Source organism: Gallus gallus, chromosome 2 (genome assembly GCF_016699485.2).
Source record: "Gallus gallus isolate bGalGal1 chromosome 2, bGalGal1.mat.broiler.GRCg7b, whole genome shotgun sequence".
Classification (NCBI taxonomy): domain Eukaryota; kingdom Metazoa; phylum Chordata; class Aves; order Galliformes; family Phasianidae; genus Gallus; species Gallus gallus.
The window spans coordinates 59,012,322-59,034,823 of record NC_052533.1 but is presented as its reverse complement, the minus strand read 5'-3'; the positions used below and the strand labels follow the sequence as shown (position 1 = coordinate 59,034,823).

The window sequence follows — 22,502 nt, the reverse complement described above, 5'->3', positions numbered from 1 at the left end:
GACCCAGGGTCAGAGCACAAAGTTGGGTAAGCACTTAAAAAAAAACTAAACAAACAAACAAACAAAAAAGCAACACAAAAAACCACGAGCGGTGCAGCACTGTTAAACTCTATGGAAAGGGATTATTAACACCAGGTAAATAAACTAAGATGGTATCTCTTGTTTTATACCATGAAATCAGGTTGAGGTTGTGGTAGTAACAATGCAGAAATTCTAGAAATGCTGTAATTCTGTAGTGTATTTTGAAATAAGTGTGCGTGTAACACATGTAAGTATGCTTGATGTTGGTTGCTGAAGAACTTTAACCTGTATTCTGCTGATAAAGGTAGACCTCCGCCTTATACATACAGGGTTTCTGTTGCCTTAAATCAGATTGACACATACATACTTCATTCTCTTCTGTAGTAGAGAAGTCTGGATTGCTTTGTTTGATATCAAGAGAAAGCTGATGCATGGGATTCAGATTTTGAAAGGAGCATCAGTGAGTGCAGTGGTTCATTTCCCGATTTGGGTTTTATTAAAATTTTAAGTTTTGACTCCTCCAGCACCTGTGTAAAAAACTTGTAGTTGATGACACTGGGAGATCCTGCCGTGTACAGGCTGTTCAGAAAAATTGACACATCACTTTAGATAGTTTTTTAATACTTTGAATCTTTGTAGGTAGGCTATAGTAGGAAAAAATCATAATTATTATTAAAGTAGTATCACAAACCATACTCTAGAAGGGCTACTCTGAAAGTAATGCCTCCTGTTGACATAGGACATAGAACATAACATTATGCTGGCTCACAATGTCAGGGGGAATGTTGATGGCATAGCAGTAGAGGTTGAACCTTCCTGCCAGTATATCATTACATTTTGTTGCTGTATGTCAGATGGCAGTAGAGGGGCAGTCTGACAAAACGGCATCTGACTTGGAAGTGCATATGAGGCAAAAACTGTGCTATTGAATTCCTCCATGCAGAAAAAATGGCACCCATTGACATTCACTGACACTTGCTGAATGCTTATGAAGTCCATACAGTGGGTGTGAGCACAGTAAGGCAGTGGGTGATGCATTTCAGCAGTGGTGACAGTGGGTCACCTCCACTGGTAAAGATTTTTATGAGTGTGGCATGCAGGTTTTTGTTCATCGTTGGCAAAAATGCATAGTTAATGATAGTGTCTACGTTGAAAAGTAGTGTTTTGCAGCTGAGAATTTGCTGTATCAAAGAGTGTTTTTGGTGTCCATTTTAATTTCCATGGAAACGAATAGGAGGCATTACTTTTGGAGAGACCTACATGAATATAAGATCATCAGAGTCTGAAAAGTATATTTGAGTAGGTGTGGAAACATGGAAGAAAAATATAAAAATAAATATTTCAGAGTAAATTTCAAGGTCATATGACATACAGCTAGCACATCTGTCCTCTTGAGAACTGTAAAACAGCTCCTGCTGACAGGAGCAAATGCATTTCTTCTCCCAAGTTTTGTAACAGGATGATAATTATGAGGTGCATTAAGTGTGCTTAAGACAGATTTTTGCATTATTAAATATCATTTTCTTGCTTTAGTCTGCAGAGATGTGTATAGTATTAAAAACAGAAAATGATTCAGAACATAAAGCAATTGCATAGGAAACATTTGAGCAATCAGTATTGCTTAGATATATTTAAAAGTGTTTTTTTTATCTTTTTTTTTTAATTCAGTAGTTGTATTAGCAGTAGTATTTGAGCTGTTTGTATGTTACAGAGAAACCTGCAAGTTGTAAGTTCTGTGAGAGAACTTTAATGCTGAAGGCCATTTTCTTTTGAGCATAAATTAGAACGTCAGTCCAAAGAAAGTTACAGAGAACATTTGGGATCCTTGTGGATGTGCAGCTGAAGTCTGTCTCCATTTCCTGCGCACACTTGTGTGTGATCACACATCAGAAACTGGACCAGAACTGAGCATGCATCACAGTAACCAAGGGCTAACTACAGGTAGAAATAACTTTCAGGATCCTTAAGTTAAGTTAAGGAAGTTAAGTTGGGAGCAATAGCCCCTCTATTCTCTAGAGGTCTTCTGTTGATCTAGATAAGTGAGTACAGAATAAGCACTGCTGCAAGTCTGAAAATAAAGACAATTTGATAAATCAGCTATAAAATATGGACCTTTTCTGGTGCAAAACCTGCTTGTAAAGGTGGACATTTACCTGTGAGCTTTTAGAAATGCAGGCAGAACATGAACTGCAGAAAATCTTTTTTTCTCTCCTTGTGGAGCAAAGGAAGGTGACAGGAGTACCTTCTTCTGGGATGCAAGAACTATGGGGCAGAGGAAGAGGACAGAAAAACGTAGCTCATCCTTTCTGATTCAAAGCTGCTGCTAACTTTTAAACGAAGGTGAAAAGGAGTGGATCCTGGCTCCACTCCTTCCAATTACTCAGGTGCATTGCTTGAGCCTGAGTTTACTGGGTTAGCCATGCCTTTTCACCTGGTGCTCTACCATTGGCTCAGGTTGTGATCTGGCCATTTCCATGCACTCCTTAAGATTGGAGACTGTTAGGGAAACTTCATCTGTGAAGTACCTAACTTATTTTTCATAATACTTGCAAAATAGCCTTTAAAATTATTAATTGCTACGTTATATTACTAAAGAAGCCACTGCTCAATGACCTTCTTCAGTGAGGCCCTTTTCATGGTGTTCTTGACAATGGATTGAGAGATGATACTGTGAAATCTTGTTGGCTTACTATGCTGAAATAGTTACTGCCAGTAGTTATGTGATATAAACTTTGTATGTAGTATTCTTCAGTGCTATGGCCTGCTTATTCTTTGAGGGTAGAATGTTTATATTTGTATGTATGTACAGGTAAAGAGGTACTATAAAGATACTAGTATTAGTTTTTAGGAATAAAAATTTAAGGGAGATGTGTAAAAAAATAAGAAGGGAACATTGAGCTTTCACTGGAAACTTTCATATGCATTTGTTTATATTAAAGCTTCATTGGATTGCTTTTTTTAAAAAATATTTAATGTCGACATATATAAGCCCCTGCATATAGCATGAGTCCTTCATATTTTTCTGGCCTTTCAGATGTGCATATGACCTAAAACTTTCATGAACCTATGCATCTATTAACTCTGAAATGCCTGGGAGAGCACTGAAGTTGCAGAACATTATCTGTTGCCAAAACTGCTAGGATGATATCATGGTTATTTTAGGAGACGTTCTTGAGAAAGCTAATACATTTAGAGAAGTAACTCCTTCAACTCTACTAAGAGATACAATTTTTAGTTCTTCAAATAATACATTTTGTATGAGATTTAGATGAGTGAACTGAGCTGCTTCTAGGGTTGCTCTCTCTCTGCCTCCCTGATAATGTTTTTCCCAATCATATACATCTAGAAGACTAAAATAGCGTGGATGTAAGAGTGCTGCATGAATTGTTAGTGACTTTAGCAGATGTAGCTGCTCTTATCAATCCCTCTTCACAGTGGGAGTTCACTAAAGCCGCATCATATTGCTTGATGCACTTGAGTTTCCTTTTTGCTAATGGCATCTTCTTCCATTCCAACAATGTTCAAGCATCAGTGACCATGACTTCCAACAGTGCACAGGCAAACTTCAGTCTTCACGCATGTCACCTGAGAATTTCCTTTTTGTTTTGTTATTTGATAATACATTATACACATTTGTTTGATTTGATACACATTTGATAATACAATTTGATAATAATGGTAATTAAAAATGCTTGATCTCTCTGCTGGCCACTGTTCTTTTGATGCAGCCCAGGGTATGGTTGGCTTTCTGTGCTCCGAGGGCACATTGCTGGCTCATATCCAGCTTGCCATCCACCTGTACCCCCAGATCTTTCTTGGCAGGGCTGTGCTCAATCCTTTCGTCCTCCAGTTTGTATTGATATGGCACAAATACTAAAATAGAATATTACAGTTATTACTGGATTATCTGTAGAAAGAATGGAGCAGTAGAGTGATATTTAAGTGGATTATACAATAGTTCACAGTAATGATTTTCATTTCCACTTCTTTAATCTGTGAGTTAGCATTTTAATGTTCCTTTCCATGCAAATTTCTTTCATCAGTTTTGATACAAGTATATCTGATGGAACAGACTCTGTATGTGCACAAATCCATTCAAGGTAGGATTAAGTTCTCGAGTTTGAATAACGTCTTGTTATTTCAAAGTAGTAGAAAGAATCATGTGCTTGAAAGAGGGAAGTAGTGGTAGAAGATAGAGAGGAATTATAAAGTTGTTACTGTTGGTTTTGGAATTACTTCTGCTGCTTCTGAAAAGAATTTCAACATGAATTTCCTTAGATCCTTGCTGAAGAAAGGGTAAAATGAAACTGGAATTATAGAGAGATGATGAAGTATTTTTTAGAACCTTAATGTGTTGCAGATGCGCTGAAGGACCTGAAGCTTCAAAGATACTCATGAGCCAGCAGTTTTCTTTTTGAGATACTTTCAGCATTTACCATCTCCAGCACTTCCCTGTTGGTGTGGTTACCAACAGCCTCTCCTTTTGCCAGGCAGGATCAGCAGAACTTCAGTGCCTTAATGAAACTCAGAGTTAGTTACAGGTACTGTAAGCAGAGAGCTAAAGGTGTGATGTGAAAGGTGAGAATAGAAGGTACCTAGTATTGAGGATGTCTGAAGTGCAACATTTGCTACTGGGGGTTTTAGCGTCTCATGTACATAATATGAAGTAATAATAATATAAATATAATGAATTTCTCTTTTTTCCAATCCCAATGTAGTTAAAATATTGATTATCGAAAGCATTACCTTTGCAGATACTATTTTTGTGACAAATTTAAACATGCAAGTAATACCAGAGGGCAAACCACCATGCTAAATTCAATTATGTCTGCTTATTTCTGTTGTTGCTTTTCTTCGGTACACCTGCAGTTGCATCCCTTGCATGCTATAGGTGGATGGAAGCAAGTTTCTATTCTAACCGAGGTATCAGAACTAATACACTAAGCTGCATTGAGGGAACTCCCTCGAGGTTGGAAGCAGCTGCTAACCCATCAGTGTGGAGTGTAATGCATGTGTCTGCCGTAAAAAGCAGAATTGATCTGTTGTGCTCATGAAAAGCAGAAGTCTTGAGTACTGTGTTCAGATAAGTTTGTTTCTGAGAATAGGGGAGATGCAAAAAATGTAAAGACTATTGGTGCAGATACTGTGAATATCTGAATGCACAGAGTACTTTTTTCTTCCCCATGTATCTGAGAGGACACTCCCAGAATCTTAGGGAAAAATATGGTACATAGCATGTGAATTTTGAGTCAAACTTGCCATTGTTCTTAGAGCTGACATTTCACATCTGCTGTGATGGATATTTTATTTTTCTTTTCTTTGAACACATCTTTAGAATCTCAGTTTTGAGTCTGTTGGAGCAAACATTTGTCTCTTCTGAAATATTTTGACAAAATACACATTTGCTTTTGTTGCGAGGATAACTTGCAAGTTATTTTTCACCTGGATTGTTCAGGTGTTACGTGATAGTTTTTGCCAAAGGAAACAATTCAGGATATGCATCACAGTAACTGAACGGTTGCTTTTCTAGAGGTCAGTACTCAAAAGCAATTTAGTTAACTTCAGTAATGAGTATCAACATGCTCAAGTAAACTTGAGGCCATCGTATGCCCCACAAAATTTAGTAGTTCTTTGATGACTGTGGAGATGTACAAGGAAGCTGACAGACCTAAGTAGATTTGAACCGTTCTTAGAAGATAATTTTAACAGTACTCTCATTCATAATATTGACAAGTTTTCCTCTTATTTTCTAAACTACTTTGATTATGGGTCTGCCTCTAAACTAGAAAGCACAACTTGTATGAGAATTTCTTACATCCTTCTTGTTTTTTATTCACCTGTTCAGTGTCTTGCCACCCAACTGGAATATTGCATATGATGCATCAAGCTCACTGTAGACAAAATGAGGGTTCCTATGTCCTCCTTTTTCTGCTGTCTTCCCAGCAACTTTCCCTTTACCGTCACTGTGGCTCTAGTGCTGCCCCTCTTGTGTGAGCTGATTAAACTGAATTAAAATAATAATAAAGCCACACTCAATTCCATAGCTTTCTCCTATATCAGTGACTTAAATGAGACCATGGAAGGGTCCATTGAGCTGCAGAGCTTGGAGCAAAGAGAAAGTGAATCTAGATGGCCAGAAATGAGAAAGAGGATGGACTGGAGTTGGAGGAAGGAAGCAGCTGACAGCAAAGATGGGAAGCAAGCCTTTGGGTAGTAATGTAGCGTTAGTTTGGCTCGATGCCTGTAGCATCACAGTTACTGCTCATAATTTTTCAAACATAAAATAGCCATGTGATTTTATGGATTTTCAGGAATTTATTCCAGATGCTATGCAGGCACCATCTTTTAATTCCAGTGGTGTTGCACTCTCCTTAGAACTTACGGCTTCCTACTGATTAATTCAACAGATGAGACAGTTGGAAGATCTCTCACAGAAATGAATCTTTAGCCAAATAGCATTTTTTTTTCCCCAGAGACATCACATCATCATTTTTACTGTCTGGGAAGTAGTATGCTCCTGTTTTACTTCTTATAACCTTTGGCAGATTTATCTCACGATATACCCAGATCATACCATAGAAAGCCAGAGAGCTGTCTTAGCAAAACTTTTCCATATATTATTTCATGCCTGTCTTTGGAGCTTTTTAGGCACAAACTTCCTGCTAATTTATGCCTTCACAGCTTTTAGGAATACTTGGTAAGAGGTAATGTGGATTTTGTGTGATAGAAAGGCATGAGAATGACATGAGTGGACTATATAGGTTAAATGCACAAGTTGACTAAATTCTATGCACCTTAAACTGAAAGTTTCCGATTCTGTGCTGGCGCAGAAATTGAGGTCAGGAGTGAGGAGAAGCTGTGTTTGGTAGAAATAACTAATTGATATAAAAAAAATTACTTGATGGTAGAGTCAGTTGTCATCTGCCTTTCCAGTTTTGTTTCAGAGAACAAAGATATTTCCCATTGTACTTTATCGTACAAATAATTTCTCTTATTATTTTACAATTTCTGACTATCATCAACATAAAGCTTAATAAGCTTACTGTAAAGCGCTTTTGCTGCTAATTTGTTGCTTTTGCTAGAGAGTCCTCCTTCCTTCTCTGACTTGTATTTGGCTACTACAGAGTGCCTCTGCTGCAAGCAGCTTTCTACTCATTGTTAAAAGAGGTCTTCATTATTTAATTTCACCAACAATGAATTTTGGTGGAGAAAAGCATGAGTTTGTTACTATTTATTTGATTTTGTATTCATATAGTTTGTGGCGTTATCAGTGATCTAGATGAGGAGATCAAGTACACCCTCAGTAAGTTTGCAGACAGGATCAAGTTAGTTGGGAGTGTTGATCTGTGTGAGCATAGAAGGCTCTGCAGAGTGATCTGGACAATCTCAATCCATGGGCCAAGGCCTGTGGTATGGCATTCTAGAAAGCCAAATGCTGGGTACTGCGCTTGGTCATAACAACCTCACAGAGTGATGTAGGCCTGGGGAAGAGTGACTGGAAAGCTTCCCCGCATAAAAGGATGTGGAGTGTTGGTTGCTTTATGAGTTACAAGAAAGTCATATGGCTTTCTGCACCATCTCCCACTGTATCCAGCAGGGTTGCTATATAGACATGGCTCATGAATCAGGCTGCTATGGGTGGCTTTTCTGAGAGGGTAGTAGTCATTTCTTCATCCATGTCATGTTAGTGACCAAATTTTCTTGGAGCTCAAAGAAAGTGATAGAAAAGGAACCATAGTTCCTTACTTGCATAAAATTATGAACAGAATATTCCAGTTTAACCAGTTCCTGATAATGTAAATTGCCATCCACATAAAAAGGGAAGGAGCTTCTCTCCACCATAGTTACATCTTGGAGTTTGGTTGGCGGGGGGGGGGGGGGGGGAAGAAGAAGCAGGTAACAGAAAATATTCAATGTGATGGTACAAGGATAATTGAAATGACTAAATCTATGCAATGGGAGCTCTGCAAAGAAGAACCTAGGTGGACAACAGGTTAACCATGAGCAAGCAGTGTGGCCTAGAAGGCCAGTGGTACTGTGGGGTGCATTAAAAAAAGTGTAGCCGGCAGGTTGAGGAGGTGATCCTCCCCCTCTTCTCAGTCCTGGTGAGACCACATTTAGAATACTGTGTCCGGTTCTGGACTCCTCGGTTCAAAAAAGACGGAGATCTCTTAGAAGGAGTCCAGCAGAAGGCCACGAAGATGATTAGGGGCCTGTAGTATCTCTTGTATGAGGAAAAGCTGAGTAACCTGGGTCTGTTCAACTTGGGAAAAGGAAGACGGAGAGAGGAGCTGGTTAATGTTTATAAATATCTAAAAGGAAATGGAAGGCAAATGAATGAGGCCAGGCTCTTTTCGGTGATGGGCAGTGATAGTACAAAGAGCAATGTCCTAAAACTTGAGCATAGGAAGTTCCATGCAAACATGCAGAAGAATGTCTTTATGATAAGAGTGATAGAACACTGAAACTATTGAAAAAGGTGGCCCAGAGGGGCTGTGGAATCTCCTTCTGTAGAGATATCCAAGACTCATCTGGATGCTTACTTGTGTGACCTATTGTAGGGAACCTGCTTTGGCACTTGGGTTGGACTCAGTGACCTCTTGAGATCCCTTCCAGCCCCTTTGATTCTGTGAGTTCTGGTGAAGGATAATCTGTGAATGCACTGCTAATCTCTTACAAGTTTTCTACTGCATTACTGTTTTCTGTTTTCTGTCTTACTGTTTTCATACCTCTGTTTTTTTTCTCATTTGTTTCTTTCCACGCCCATCACTTTGGAAGTAGCTAGAGTAATTATTTTCTTCAAAACAGAATTGCTCTAATTAAATTTCTCTTCATATTATATGACTTGCAAGTAAATTTTGGAGAAGAATATATTTCTAGAAAACACATGCTAATACAGTTAAATTGAAAGTTCAAGGAAAGGATTGTGTAACTGAAAAATATGAAAGGTGTCTGAAAGGGAGGATATGTTTATTCATGTCTCTAGTAGGTTCCATGAGATATTATTCTCATTACAATTCATGTTTTTTGAAGGATAAAAGCTTTTCTAATACAGTTGCTGTGCTAACTAGATTTCTAAAGAATAGTTTTTATCGGATTTTGTTAAAAAGAACAGGCTCATTAAACAATGTTAAAAGGAGATAGCAATATGGCACTAGTGCATATTTTGAGAAGTGGTTTCTTGAAAAATGGCACCACCATTTTCATGATTTCCTTATAGTGGTTTATCCTATATGGTGGAGTTCATTGACTGTACAGTGTATTATGGATGCAATGAAAATTGGCTATGACTGGAAATTTAGTTCTAACATTTCTGTTTAATTGCACTTTAAAGCAAAAAAAAAAAAAAAAAAAAAAAACCAAAAAAAAAAAAAAAACCTCACTGTACAAAATTCTTTATTCTTTAGAGACCTGTACAACTTTAAGAAACAGTTAAATGAGTGCAGTTCTTATTAGGAAGAATAATCGGTTTAACTTTCTACCCCATAACTCCAGTTATAGTCCCAGAAGAAAAGGCAAAATGTTAAAGCTATGAAATAACATTAAAATGCCATTTAATTTGTCAAGGGAAACGTTGTTATTTTTTTTTTTTTCCTCAGATAAAAAGACTTGAATAAAAGCTTTTTCCTCTGTAGTGCTTGCAGACTTTCAAGTAGATGGAGAAGATGGCTGCTAGCAGCAGATTACACCAGATGCACAGTTACTTAGGGATGTGTGCGATGTTTGCTGGAGACAGGTCTTATTGTCTTGCCTTGAGGCATTAGGTTGAGTCTGTTAGACCATGTAAGTAGTCATTTTTTTCCTGAGCAAGTGGAGTGTCACATTGTGGTATGTGACATTTTTAGGTAATGCATGAAGTAGATTTTTTTTTTTTTTTTTAAACTTGTAGAAGTAGGTGACCTCTATTGAAGTTTTTTCAGAAACCTTAAGTATTTACCACTGAAATAAAAGCTAGCTGTTTTTAGAGAAAAATTACTAGATTCCTTGCTTAAGAAACATGCTAAATTAGCATTTCATTGTAGTTTTGTTCCTTGATAAAATTTCTGTGGATATGTTAAAGGATTTGCATTTATATTGAATATCATAGCATGCAAGTAGAGGATCAGTGAGGCTCTGTATGATGAATATCTGAAGATTTCCTGAAATTTCTTTTTAAAGAAAATGGATAATTTTATAGATATGTTTACCTGCATTTATATTAGATGCAAGGTAATAGGTGTCATACATTTTCATGTTAATTCACACTTATCTGTTTATAGGATATTTAATTTGTTCCTTTGAAATAGCTCATTTTTAGCGCAGCTGCACACAAGACATTTGGCAAGATAACCTGTGATCTATATTATTACAGTTCCTGTATTCATATGAGATTTTTTTTCATCTGAGTTATAATTTGTAAATAAAATTTTCCATATTATGATTACAAAGTGAAAATTGTGACTCAGTAGCATAACTATTTGTAGTACCAGTCCAGCTTTTAATTTTTTCTTCATTAAATTAGCATCTGCTGGAGATTTCCAGGTATTCAATGTGGAATCTTTGTTGTTCATTTTGAACATCACTTTCTCTGCTGCATTCAGCTTGGTGGCAGCTCAAACAAGCCAAAGAGTATACAATCATATACGCAATCGAGTATTTTGAATAAGAGAATTTTTCTGAAAAAGGAGATGATAGGACTTATACTATTTTAATGTAACAGTAAACAATTAGTTTACCTATTGCTGGATTTAAGAGATTGCAGTTAGGCAGAAGTCTGGCATGTTGTGATAAGACACACAACAACTTGAATGGCAGTTCTTAGAGCAATTGACATGTCAGACCTAGACAATCTGCTAAAATTATTCAATTCTCCTCTTCCTCACTGTTTTGCACATTATTATAAAATCACAGAATAGTCTGAATTGGGGGGGACCTTAAAGATTTTCTAGCACCAACTGCACCTGCCTTCCTGGGCAGGGACACCTCCCACCAGATCAGGTTGCCCAAAGCCCCATCTAATCTGGCTTCGAATGCCCACAGGGATGAGGCATACACAACACCTCTGGGAACCTGTTCCAGTTCCTCACCGCCCTCTGAGTAAAGATTTTCTTTCTAATATCTAATCTAAATCTACCCTCTTTCAATTTAATGCTATTACCCCTTATCCTGTCACAGCACTCCCTGATAAAGAGTCCCATTGCTATTTTCCCACAACAGCTCCAAGCAGTCAGTCCTTCCTATTACATATAACCTCTTCTCCCTTGCATCTCCCTTCTGAACAGTTTGTAGCTATCCATTGCAGCAGTCCAGTTGTTATGAGTCACCCCACCACATTTCTCTGATAGCAATTATCGTGCATCTGGAAAACTACAATATGACTTCCAACTCCTCCAGTTTATTGCCCATGCATCATTAGAGAATTGCTTCACTCTGGCTGCTGATCCTGCCACCTTTTGAGACGAGGAAGCCCTAATTCCCTTGTAGCATTTCTGAAGTGTTTTCTTGATTTTGAATGCATCAGCAATGCGTGAGTCTTTGCTCCTGCTCAGATCTCCATCCTCTGCCCCTACAGAACCTAGTTTAATGCCCTCCCTGTAATTCTGGTCAACTTGTTGGCAAAGATGCAGTAATTGTTAATGGGTTGATATGTTAATGAATGATCTTCAAAGTTCAATAAACATAAGAAAGTTTTGCATCATAGTTTTGTGTTCATTTTTAAGATTCATTGATAGCTTAATACTTGGTGTTGAATTTAAAGTAAGTCAAAGTATTGCTAAAGAAATGGATGGTGTTATTTAATCGTAATGTTTTAGTTTTCCACTAAGTGCTAAGATAGTGCCAAAGCTTAGGGATTTTGTAGTTAACATTGACACAAACATTTATCTGCCAAATACAAGCAGTTAAAGCTTGAAAATGCTTAATGTGATTTTTTTTCTTAATTTTTAAATACAGATTGAGAAGACTAATGCAGTTGGTCATTTCTGATTGGTACTAAATAGATGCTTATGTCCTGAACTAGTGGGTCCTGTCTGCATAGGATATCACTTGTATTCTGTGTGACTTCTCTTGAGTCACACTCAATATCTCTATCCTGTCTTTCTTGATAAGATTATTTGCTGTCATTGTGGCAAATATAATATACCTCTGATTAGGGCTTTTGAAATGGTACTGCCATTCAGGGTGTACAGTGGTAATGCTCTCTGTAGATACTCCACAAACTGACCACATGTTGTATCGTAAACCGTGGCGTAGAGTTCTTTTGTTGTAGTGGTTTGTTTTGTTTCTGAGGTTCACATACATACAAATTGCTTCTGAATTGAGAATGTTATTATCAGTTTTCAAAATCTTAACACACAGCCTGTCTTTTTTATTTAGGAAAGCCCAAGAGGCGAACAAGAAAGTGGTTCTAGCAGGCTGTGTTCCACAAGCCCAACCTCGTCAGGACTACCTCAAAGGCCTGAGTATTATAGGGGTATGTATCTTTATCAATTAGAAACAAAAGATTTTTGTAAATGTTTTCATAGGCCAATATCATTAGTATACATTTAGTTGTCTGGTTGACTTTCTCCTCAAAAAAGCAGTAGAGAAAATTAGTACCTCTGGTTGTCTGCTTTTGTTATAAAGTACTTAAGCCTTTTTACATCCACAGTGATTTGTTCTGGTTGTGGGATGAGGGGTCAGAGGAAATGGATGCTCTTCACAGAAATGAGTTTCAGTGCCATTTGTAGCTGAAAGGGAGGTGAAAACAGCCATTGCCACGTTGTTTAAAATATCACAGTTTGTTTGCATTAAGATAAATAAAATAAAATAATACACCCTTTGGTAGAATCAGTGCAGGACTGGCAAAGGACTTGAGTAGATGTTACATGGGCACAGCTGAAGGTTTGATGTTTTTGTGTTTTTTTTTATTTTTATTTTTATTTCTTTTTACTTCATTCTTTCAAGCAGAATGACAAACAAAAGTGATCATTTTGTTTAAATTTGGGGCAATCTGAAGAGTTAAATCCATCAGTGACTGAGTTGTTAGTAACCAGGTTATGCCCTGAAAAAATAACCTTATGTCTTTTGGATAGTTCAGCTAGTGCTTTCAGTATCCTTTGAAATGTGGTAATGCCATCTAATTGAATCAATTCTGTAGAATATTCCTGAAAATCAGGGAGATGAGGCACAATCTTGATACGATTCTTCATTGTTTGAAGCTTTAGAGCAAAACTAGATTAATTCGTAAAAGGCACATTTGAGTTGAAACACTGTCATTGGATTCAATGTGTGAATTATAGAGTGAAGTTGTACTGTATTATGTTGAATTAGAGTAGATGATTGTACATCATCTTTCACATGCTAAGAACATGGAAAGGTCCATGTGTTTCCACTTCAGTGTGATGAAATCAGGTTGAAACTGAGATTTTAAAGGAACAGCAACAAAACATTCCAAAGAATTCACTTTCGTAACTACCATCACCCAAAATGTTGTATCTTTTTTTCTTTCCAGCTGCATTTTTAGGTACATTTTTTGCCTATAAATTAACTCACTGCCCAGAAATTATACTCAAGGTGTGTAAAATGCTACATTGATTTATACAGATGACAATGTATTGATAGTTACGGTTCAGAAGAGGAAACAATATGTCCATGGCACTATGTGCAATGAAACTGTGGTGCTTTATCATCTCTAAGATACCAACTTACTCTGTGCAACAGGGTAGGAAAGGAAAATCAAAAGGTGAATGGTTTTTATGGGTTTTTGTGACCTGTGATTGTTCATTACAGTGAATATGAAGATACTCACATGCATGAGGACAGAGATAAAAAGTATCTTACCTAGTTATAAATTAGTGTGTCACGATCTCTTTGCGTAGGCTGTGATTCCATGTACCAGGTGAAGAATAAATGTTGTTTTACTGCAGGCAATTTTGATGCTTATGTTTGGTCTCAGGGCGCTCACAAGCAGTTGAGTCCAGATAGTGATTGTATCTGCAGCAGCCTCTCACTGCGCAGGCGAGGTACTGCTGCCCCTTTCCCGTGGCCTGTTCTCAGCCTCATCCATATTTTCTTTTTATCACCTGATAGGGGCTCTCTTCTGAAGTAGAAAAAGTTGAAGTCTGACATTAAGAGGTATTTTCTGAAGAAGTTGAAATGCTCACTTTGGAGGATTTAATCCTCTTAAAATGGGACCAGAAGAGATGTCACGTAAAAGGCACTGGCGTAACTCCCAAAAGCATCTGCACCGTAACAACTGGCAGGGGGCAACATGCTTCTGCTGTAAATATGTTTCCTGCAGCTGACTCCTTCCAAAGTTAATTTTGGGTTGTATTAAGAGGTGAGAAGATGAATAACCTTTCATTTATCATGGAGATTTCTGGGAAGCCTTAAGCATTCTCATCTCTTTTGCAATACATCATTGGACCAAATGATTCTGCAGCTTCTTTTGTGGTGCAGCATGGACCAGCCAATGTTTCTGTGGTGTCTTAGATACCCACGTACCCATGTCGCAGACTCCATTAAAAGATAGTGTGTGTCTCTCAGAAGGTTTTGGACTTTCATGAATTGCTTTTTTTAACAACCACTCTATTTTTTGATAGCTGCAGCCTCCAAGAGAAGTGCAATGAGGCATTCAGGAAAGACCCTTGTAAGGGACATCTGAAAATCATTTCTCCTGGTCCTATGACTTCAGAAGGAGATTGGTTCAAATCTCTTGATCCCCAAAATGCTTCTGTTCTTAATTTAATGAGCATATTAAGCTGAATAAAAGTCTTTATTTTACTAAGTCTTGGACAAGGTCCTATTGCTTTGTTTTCCCACATGACATTGCAGTGTCTTCACGCAGTCTTGGCACTTTCTTGAAGAGACTGTTGGAATGAGCTTCTTTAATCTGCTTGTTAGGTGCCTGGTTACACTTCCCTAGATAATGTTGTTCTGAGATTCGCTGATTTCTGTCTAGTACAAAATTGCTGGTAAATATGCAACCTCTCGCTTAACTACTGTTAAGTGTATTCAGAGATTACTGGATCTTTTTTCCCAGTTTGTCTTGCAAAACAGTTTCAAGGTGTTAATACTGCTTCTGAGACCACTCAGATCATGCTTGAGCACTTGGAAGAATTTGCGTGACCATCCTCAAAGACACGTCTGCCTGCTCTCACAAATCACCTAATGCAAGATTGCAGACATAGCGCATTACAAGCATGTCTTTGAGCTGTTTACATCTAGCAGTCATCTGTTGAATGTGATAATGACAGTACAAAGGGAGCTGGGGGACTTTCTCTGATGACAGACAGACAGTGTGTAGGTTTATGTAGTCTCCTAGCTAATTGCTGGGGCTCAGTCAGAGAGCTTGGAGCTTGTCTCCCAGGAGTGGTAGGGTAAATTGAGAGGTGAATGGTTTGGACTGTGGCTGGCTTGTGTTCGAGTGTTCAGCAGTGGTCTGTAGCTTCAGCCCCAGCATGGATCACCTCATGTTTTCCTTGTGACCCTGAGAGTTGGGTAAATGTAATTTCTGAACTGTACTAATGCCTAACTTAGATTGCATGAGAAAGGCTCAAAGATTCTTCCTGATTTTTGTTTCAGCTCAGGCATCATGCTTTATTATAACACCCTTCTTTGCTTTTTCTCTGGCTGGTTTCCTGCTTTGGCTACCTCTTTATCCCTTCGGCCCTACCCCTGCCTCTGTTCTGTATCCAACTCAGCCCAGATTTCTGCATCTGTCTTTGTTCCCCCTGTATTCCTGCTGAACTGTCTGCTCCAGTCAGTCCTTAGCTTTTGTTCTACTCAAATCCTAATGGAGAACCGTATATAGTGGACAAAAAAATCCTCCTTGTGGATGTTTTTATTGGAAAAAGATTGTGCAATTTGCAGAGATAAATGTAGTGCTATATCTAACACTACACTACATGGTGTGCTATATCCAGCAGTAAGGTACCTTTTTCCAGTACTGATGGTTCAGATTGTTTGGACTCGCTGCAAAGAAATGTTGAGGAGTGGTGTCTATGCCCTTCATGCATTAAGAAGAGCTTTGTCTCCATGCTTGATGGACTTCTTAATGCGTGTTGGAGACATGATTGAGTCTCTGCTCAGGAAGGTTTGTGGATACTTTTGCTGCCACTCATTTCTGAAGAAGGTACTCTATAACATCAGTGAGATGTGGAGATGTGTTTAAAGGAATCCTACGGCGCTCTGCATAGCCAAAGAAATTCACTACCATTACTTCGTGTAGTTTCCTTTTTATTAATTTTCCTGTGGGTTTTTTTTTCTCCTCTTTTTTTCTTTTTTTTTTCCCAAATAGGATTGCCCCAAACACTTTCCTTCTCTCACTCCACTTTTACTGAGATATTTTACGTGAAGTTTGAAAGCATTCATTATTTTCATTTTTAGCACCTGAGCACTTTGGCCCAACAGTTTCCAGCAATTACAAATGAAAAATGTGTAATGTGGGAAATAACATATAAGGCAGAATAAGCATCCATTCCTGGTTGCAGTTCTTATTATCTCCAAGATGAATAATTTTAATTACTTTCATGAAGTGTCTTCCTGACAGGCACATTGAGAATAATTTAATTTATCCAATAAAATGAAAATACGACACACTGTTTTTCCCTGTTTTATTTAACAGGGGGTTCAGGGCTATGCAAAAATTCCCCTGATGTGTAATACAGAAAGTAATTATAGAGTTGGTTCAGGTTTTGAACCACTGAGATTTCTTTTGTTTTACAATGATTATGAACTTAAACAGCTTAGGATCAAGATGTGGCAATAATATTTTAGGCAATGTGTTTGACAGAGACTGTGTTATATATCTGTGCTTGTAATTGTAAATGTATACACTTCTGCTTTTAAGTTGCTCGTTTAAAATTTAACAGAGAAATCCATATGTAAGTGTCCTAGGTCATAATTTTTTTTTTTTAAGCTTGCATCTGTGTATATAAAAGAGATGTAGGCACGTTGCTCCAAAAGTAATGCCTCCTGTTTATTTTTATGGAAACTACAACAGATACAAAGAGCACAATAACTCTGGTAGAGTAAAATCTCAGCTACAAAAACACTATTTTTCAACATAGTCACCGCCAATAGCTACACATTTTTGCCAGTAATGAATAAGAGCCTGTATGCTGTGCGTATAAAAGTCTGCACCAGGGGAGGTGACCCACTGTTGCTGTCGCCACTGCTGAAACGTACCACCACCTCACTGCCATACCACTGACATCCGCCTTAGATATTGTGGGCCAGCATAATAAAATAGAAGGTATTACTTTTGGAGCAGCCCTCATATAGACAAGTATGGAAATATGCACACGTTCCACATAAATACTTGTATGTGTTTTAGTTATGAAATTATACATTTCTATAAATGTAGGCATAATGTCCATAATATGAATGCTTGCAATTCAGAAAAGGATGTAAATATACATAGTATGTAAGAACATTAAAATGTCATTAGTGATATTTTTAATAACCGAATTTTTAGAATTCATAATCAATATACATTATATATATATGTTATTATATATTGTTTAGTGGCAGAGCTTTGTGTTTTGAAAAGGTTGTATTTCAAAAGAAAAAAAAATAATATGGACTTGATCTAGCACCAAGACAAGAAAAGGAACACGCTCCCACTGACTTCCATGTGGATCTCTAGATCAGACAACAAATACAGATAATCTTTTTTAAAGCTGCTGTTGGACTCATTGGAAAATAGATGTGAAATGGAGATGGTTATGCAGCCGTTTGTTTACAGGAAATGATAAGCACAGTGCTGTATGGGCACAGAGACTTAGTAGCTTTGATGCAAGTTATGCAAGTTTCAAGGAACTTTGTTGAAGACCAGGTTTTGCTCTTGAAGCCTGTGTAACTTGTATTTTGGTGCTTTTCAACAAATCAAATAAAAACCTCCGAGGAAATGAGTGCAAAAGTCATTCTAAATCTAATTTCATTATTATACAGCTGAGAAAAACAGTATTTTAGAGTCAGTATTGTGGAAAAGATTCTGAACTAATATAAATGTACAAAGTAGGACTTTCTGCATGTTGTTCTCCTGTATTGTATGTAAACATATATATACATCTAGTAGATGTTGCATAAAATATGTAGGCTATATAGAATATGTAGAATACTTTGGTTAAAAGTTGTAGGAAAAATCTCAAGTTTTAGAATTTGAGTGTTTAATCTTACAGTGTTAATGCCGTTTCTTTCTACTTTACATACAGTATTGTGTATAGATCATTAACTTTATTTGAAGAATATCTAATAAGAAATGATTGAACTATTATGAGTGCATTTAGGCAGATATAACACTAAAATATAAATCTGTCATCTTTGTTAGAGATGTCTTGCCATGTTTGGGAAATATTACTCTATCTTATGAAGAACGTCAAGACTTTTCCTGCCATTTCCAGTCACTGACTGCTCTGTGTCCAGGACAGCGTTGTGTTCTCTTAACCATGAGAACAATGTTTTAGTTTCTTCTCATGATCCACTGTCTTTCCCCTGCAATACTTCCTTGTTATTTTTCTCCCCTGCCTCACAATATCCTCAGCTTCTTACACTGTTCTCTCCCTTTTTCTGTTCTGGTCTTGATGCTGATGGAGCCACCTGGGTGCTGGCTGCCCAAGTGACTGTGGCCTTGCAGCGGCCAGTTGGATCCCAAGCAGTAGTTAAGGCTTGAAGGTCTCTCTCACCAGGAGCCCACAGAGTACCCTTCTCATGTCCTTTTGATGACTTCTGCCTAACTCATGGGTTGCTGTTTTTGAGAACAGAAATTGGGTTAAGTCAGGTGGTGAGTTTTAAAGTTTCTTTTGGGACTCTTACAGAAGAGACAAGATGCACAGAAAAGAAATGGCTAAAAATGTAGCCCCAGTGTTTGCTTTCACTTAAACCATAGGATCACATTTTTGAGGGAAGAGTTATATAAAGAAAATCCAATTTCTCACTACTTAGATATTGACCTTCTGACTTTTTTTAGGTTCAGCAGATAGATCGTGTAGTAGAAGTTGTGGAGGAAACTATTAAAGGTAAGCACTACACTTGAAATATTTGCAGCTGGTCTGTAAGATGTAAGCATTAGCTAGCAGAAATGCTGTTATGTTCTTTACTGACCTAATCTTTGCTTTCTCTTCTAACTAAATGTTTGGATGGTGCTGTACTGTGCCATGTGTGCTTAGTAATTTCAGAGATTTTCTGAAAGGAGCTTGGTGGCTTGTTGGATTCATAAGTAAACGATCCCAAGGAGACTTCAGGAACCCATTTAAGTTTCATCAGTGTAGGTGGATGTAGAGTATTGCATAAAGTTTCTGTTCCATCTTAATTCAGTGCTCTGTCTCCGCTTTCCTATGTTTGGTCCTCTCCTTTTTTCTTTTTTTCAGATGTTTTGGCCCACTTCCCCGAGCTTTCCTCAGCAGGACAGATAAATTATCCTCTGGTTTAATGTTCTTTTGTAACTGTGTTCCTTGTACTCTCTGGCTGCCTTAATGTGTGTGTACATACAGCACTTTGCAGTGAAGGGGGGCAAAGGCATTATTGTTTCTGCAGTCTCACCAGTAAACATTTACTATTAAATAAATACATTTGTCTGGATCTTTCTGGGTTACCTAAGTTTGTCTCCATTATTTATCAGGCCATAAAAATTACTGTTCCTTGAAGCTTTAAATTACAGGCTTTAGTTTAACTGGCTGTACTTTGAATATAAACAAATGTCTGCTCTACAGAATGTGGCCCTGTAACTTCAATGCTGGACTATGTTGTTTTGAAGTACAACATGAAAATGTAAAAAACAGTGTAAAAAAACTCAGAGGAAAAAAAGCTTCTGTTAAGAAATGATGCTGTGTTGTAAGGCTTCTAGTAAGATTTTTCAGTACTTCAAATGCTTTTAGAAATGAAATATGGACTCTTCATGTACTTGCAAAATTTTCACAGTTCTTCCTTCTGGCATCTATTTTTTTTTCCATACAGCTCATTGTAGAAGAAACATATTTAGTGTCCTCATACTGAATGTGCACAGCTATTTCCTCAGAAGCATCTTGGTGTTCTTCACAATGTGTTGAAGATGGGAATAATGAGTGATTTTTGCAGCGGCACAGTATTTCAGATCCCTGTCTAATATTCCTCAATTGTATTTATTCTTCAGGGATTAAGAAGACAACCTGAGTCAGTATGCCCTCCCTTTACAAAAGTGTGCTTTGTAATATTTATACAAATTCAGAACATGACTGTTTTTCTGATAACATAGCTTCTCAGGTTATTGTGGTTGAATATTTTATTACAGGAAAGAAGACAATCAATCTAAAAGCAATTCCAAAAATTATGTGTTTCACTGAATTGATTTTAAGGTTTCATTTTAGATATTGATGAAGTTCTGGGAAATAACGTAGCATAATTTTAATTGACACGTAAGCTTTAAATTAAACTGTAGCTTTTGGGTAAGATTTATGTTCCTTTCTAGCTTAGTGTAAGTGATCTGAATTAAACGGAATAAGTGGGCTGCTGAATTCCATGCGTGGTGCCAATTTCTTCACGGATTTCTCAGAAGACAATGGAACACAGGATTTCTGAAAAAATGAACAAAACCAAAATTTCTATTTGAAAGAGAGGTAGCAAATTGACTGTAGTCATAAGGTATGATAAAGCTTTGCTTTTTCAAAGGCCAGCTGTTAAAACTAGAAGCTTTTACTTCTTTGTGTTTTGTTCATTTCAATTTGTTTAAAGATAATGGGTAAGTTTGTGGAACTGGAAATCACCTTCCATGAATAAAGAGGAATTTGAAGCTATTTGTCCCCACGTATTATAAATGATTCTAACTTGGAACTTTCATTATCTAAGTGAAGTAAAATTCAACAGTTAACAAGACTGTTAAGAATGCCTTATACTTTAAAATAGATCCATGGTAGGGGTTTACATAAGTGTATGTCAAACCAAATGAAATGTAGCTCCCTGTCTTCTAAACTCTATGACATTAGTAATAACTTCTGAAGCCCAGGATATCTTGAGGAGGCAGAGGAGGGTGTGGTGTGAGACAGTAGATTAAATATAAATTTTGACTTGAGAGCCGACATTTTAGTTGGATTTTTGTCACAGTTATATGATACAATTTCCTTCACCTGTCCTTTTGTAAGAAAATCAGTAGGTTATATAGGCAGTTTACTCTTGTAGTGTGGCTTTAAAATATTTTTACTATTTAAACTGAATAAATTTAAACCACATAGTATCTGCACCCTACAGGGCATCTGTACGTGTAGATCAATGTGCCTACACAAGTTGTCTGGATATTCTGTCTAGATTCCTTGGTGATCATCAGCGTTGCCATTTCTAAGGTTTGATTTTCCTTAGGTTCCCATTTTTTAAGGACTGCTGTAGATTTTTTGTGGACACTTGTATTTTGTAGTACACAATTCACAAAAAGGAAACCTTTAAAATATATATATATATAAAACCAAAAACAAACCTGCTTCCCCTCTATTCTGTTGTATTTCTTCTTCTTTTTTTTTTTCATGATTATAATTTTCTTTTTCATTTCCAAGGAAAATGTACCCTGTTGGATTTAGTTGAAAGCTTACTGTATTGCTCCCCCAAAATTACTTTTTCAAAATTATTCAAAGCACTTTCTATGAAATATGATGGTGTTTCTTCTTTCTCTGTCTTAAATTCATATTCAGAAAACCCTCTTCAGAATAGTGTCATTGTGCTGATTCAAGAGATGAATTCAAGAAGTAGATTTTCATGGTAGTGTTTACCTTATAGCATAATTACTGGCTCCCAACTCTCCTCTTACTCATAAACACTTTTATGTGACTTTACCTTTTTGTCCTGCTTCATCAGAAAATGGAATAGAAGGATGCTCATGTTTCTTTTGGTTGCTCGTGTTATAAGGAACAGAATTCTCAAGAAACTCTGTGATGCTTCATATTTGTATTACCATGAGTTTTATAACGAGTTCTATGAAACTTTTGAATTCTCTGATTATTAGGTAAATTTTGAAACTGTAATTTCCAAATGTGATCTTCTGAAATAAGTGTGCAGTATTTACATGCAGGTTATGCCTGGTTTATAAGGTGTCCTATGATGTATTTTAACTAAAGGCATCTTCAGGTACTTTTTAATAGCTTATATTGCCAAAACCTGAAATCTCTATATTTCCTACTAAGAAGAATCCTAGATTTCAAGGAACTAAATTAATGAATTTGATCTCAGCCTTAGAATTAACTTTTTCTCACAGTGCTATCTGCAAAAATATAGCTGGAACATGTCAGTCTTCCCGTTTCATCGTGCAAGGCTCTAATTTTAACAGTTTAGTGAAACTTGCTTCATCTGCACATTATCCGAATCTTAAGCCTGAATTGCAGCTATTTTACATCATTGAGGCATCCTATTTCCACTCACATGCTTAGTTTCTTGGTAACATGTTATGATGGCACTGTATGTTAGGAGAGGGCTACTAAGCAGTTGCATTGTCTGGGATAGGAGAAAACTTGACTGTATTTGATGTATGCTCCATTATTAAATAAGACTTCAGAATTTCA

General features: G+C 37.1%; 1 protein-coding gene across 2 annotated transcripts in view; it reads left to right on the top strand.

Moving 5' to 3' along the window:
* The window catches only part of CDKAL1 (CDK5 regulatory subunit associated protein 1 like 1), a 376,852-nt gene that overhangs the window by 106,349 nt on the left and 248,001 nt on the right, over positions 1-22,502 (top strand). For both annotated transcript variants that reach the window (XM_418914.8, XM_004939622.5), the window contains 2 exons: positions 12,376-12,472; positions 18,953-19,001. In XM_418914.8, coding sequence (XP_418914.3) covers positions 12,376-12,472; positions 18,953-19,001 — 146 coding nt within the window. The remainder of the gene's footprint in view (positions 1-12,375; positions 12,473-18,952; positions 19,002-22,502) is intronic.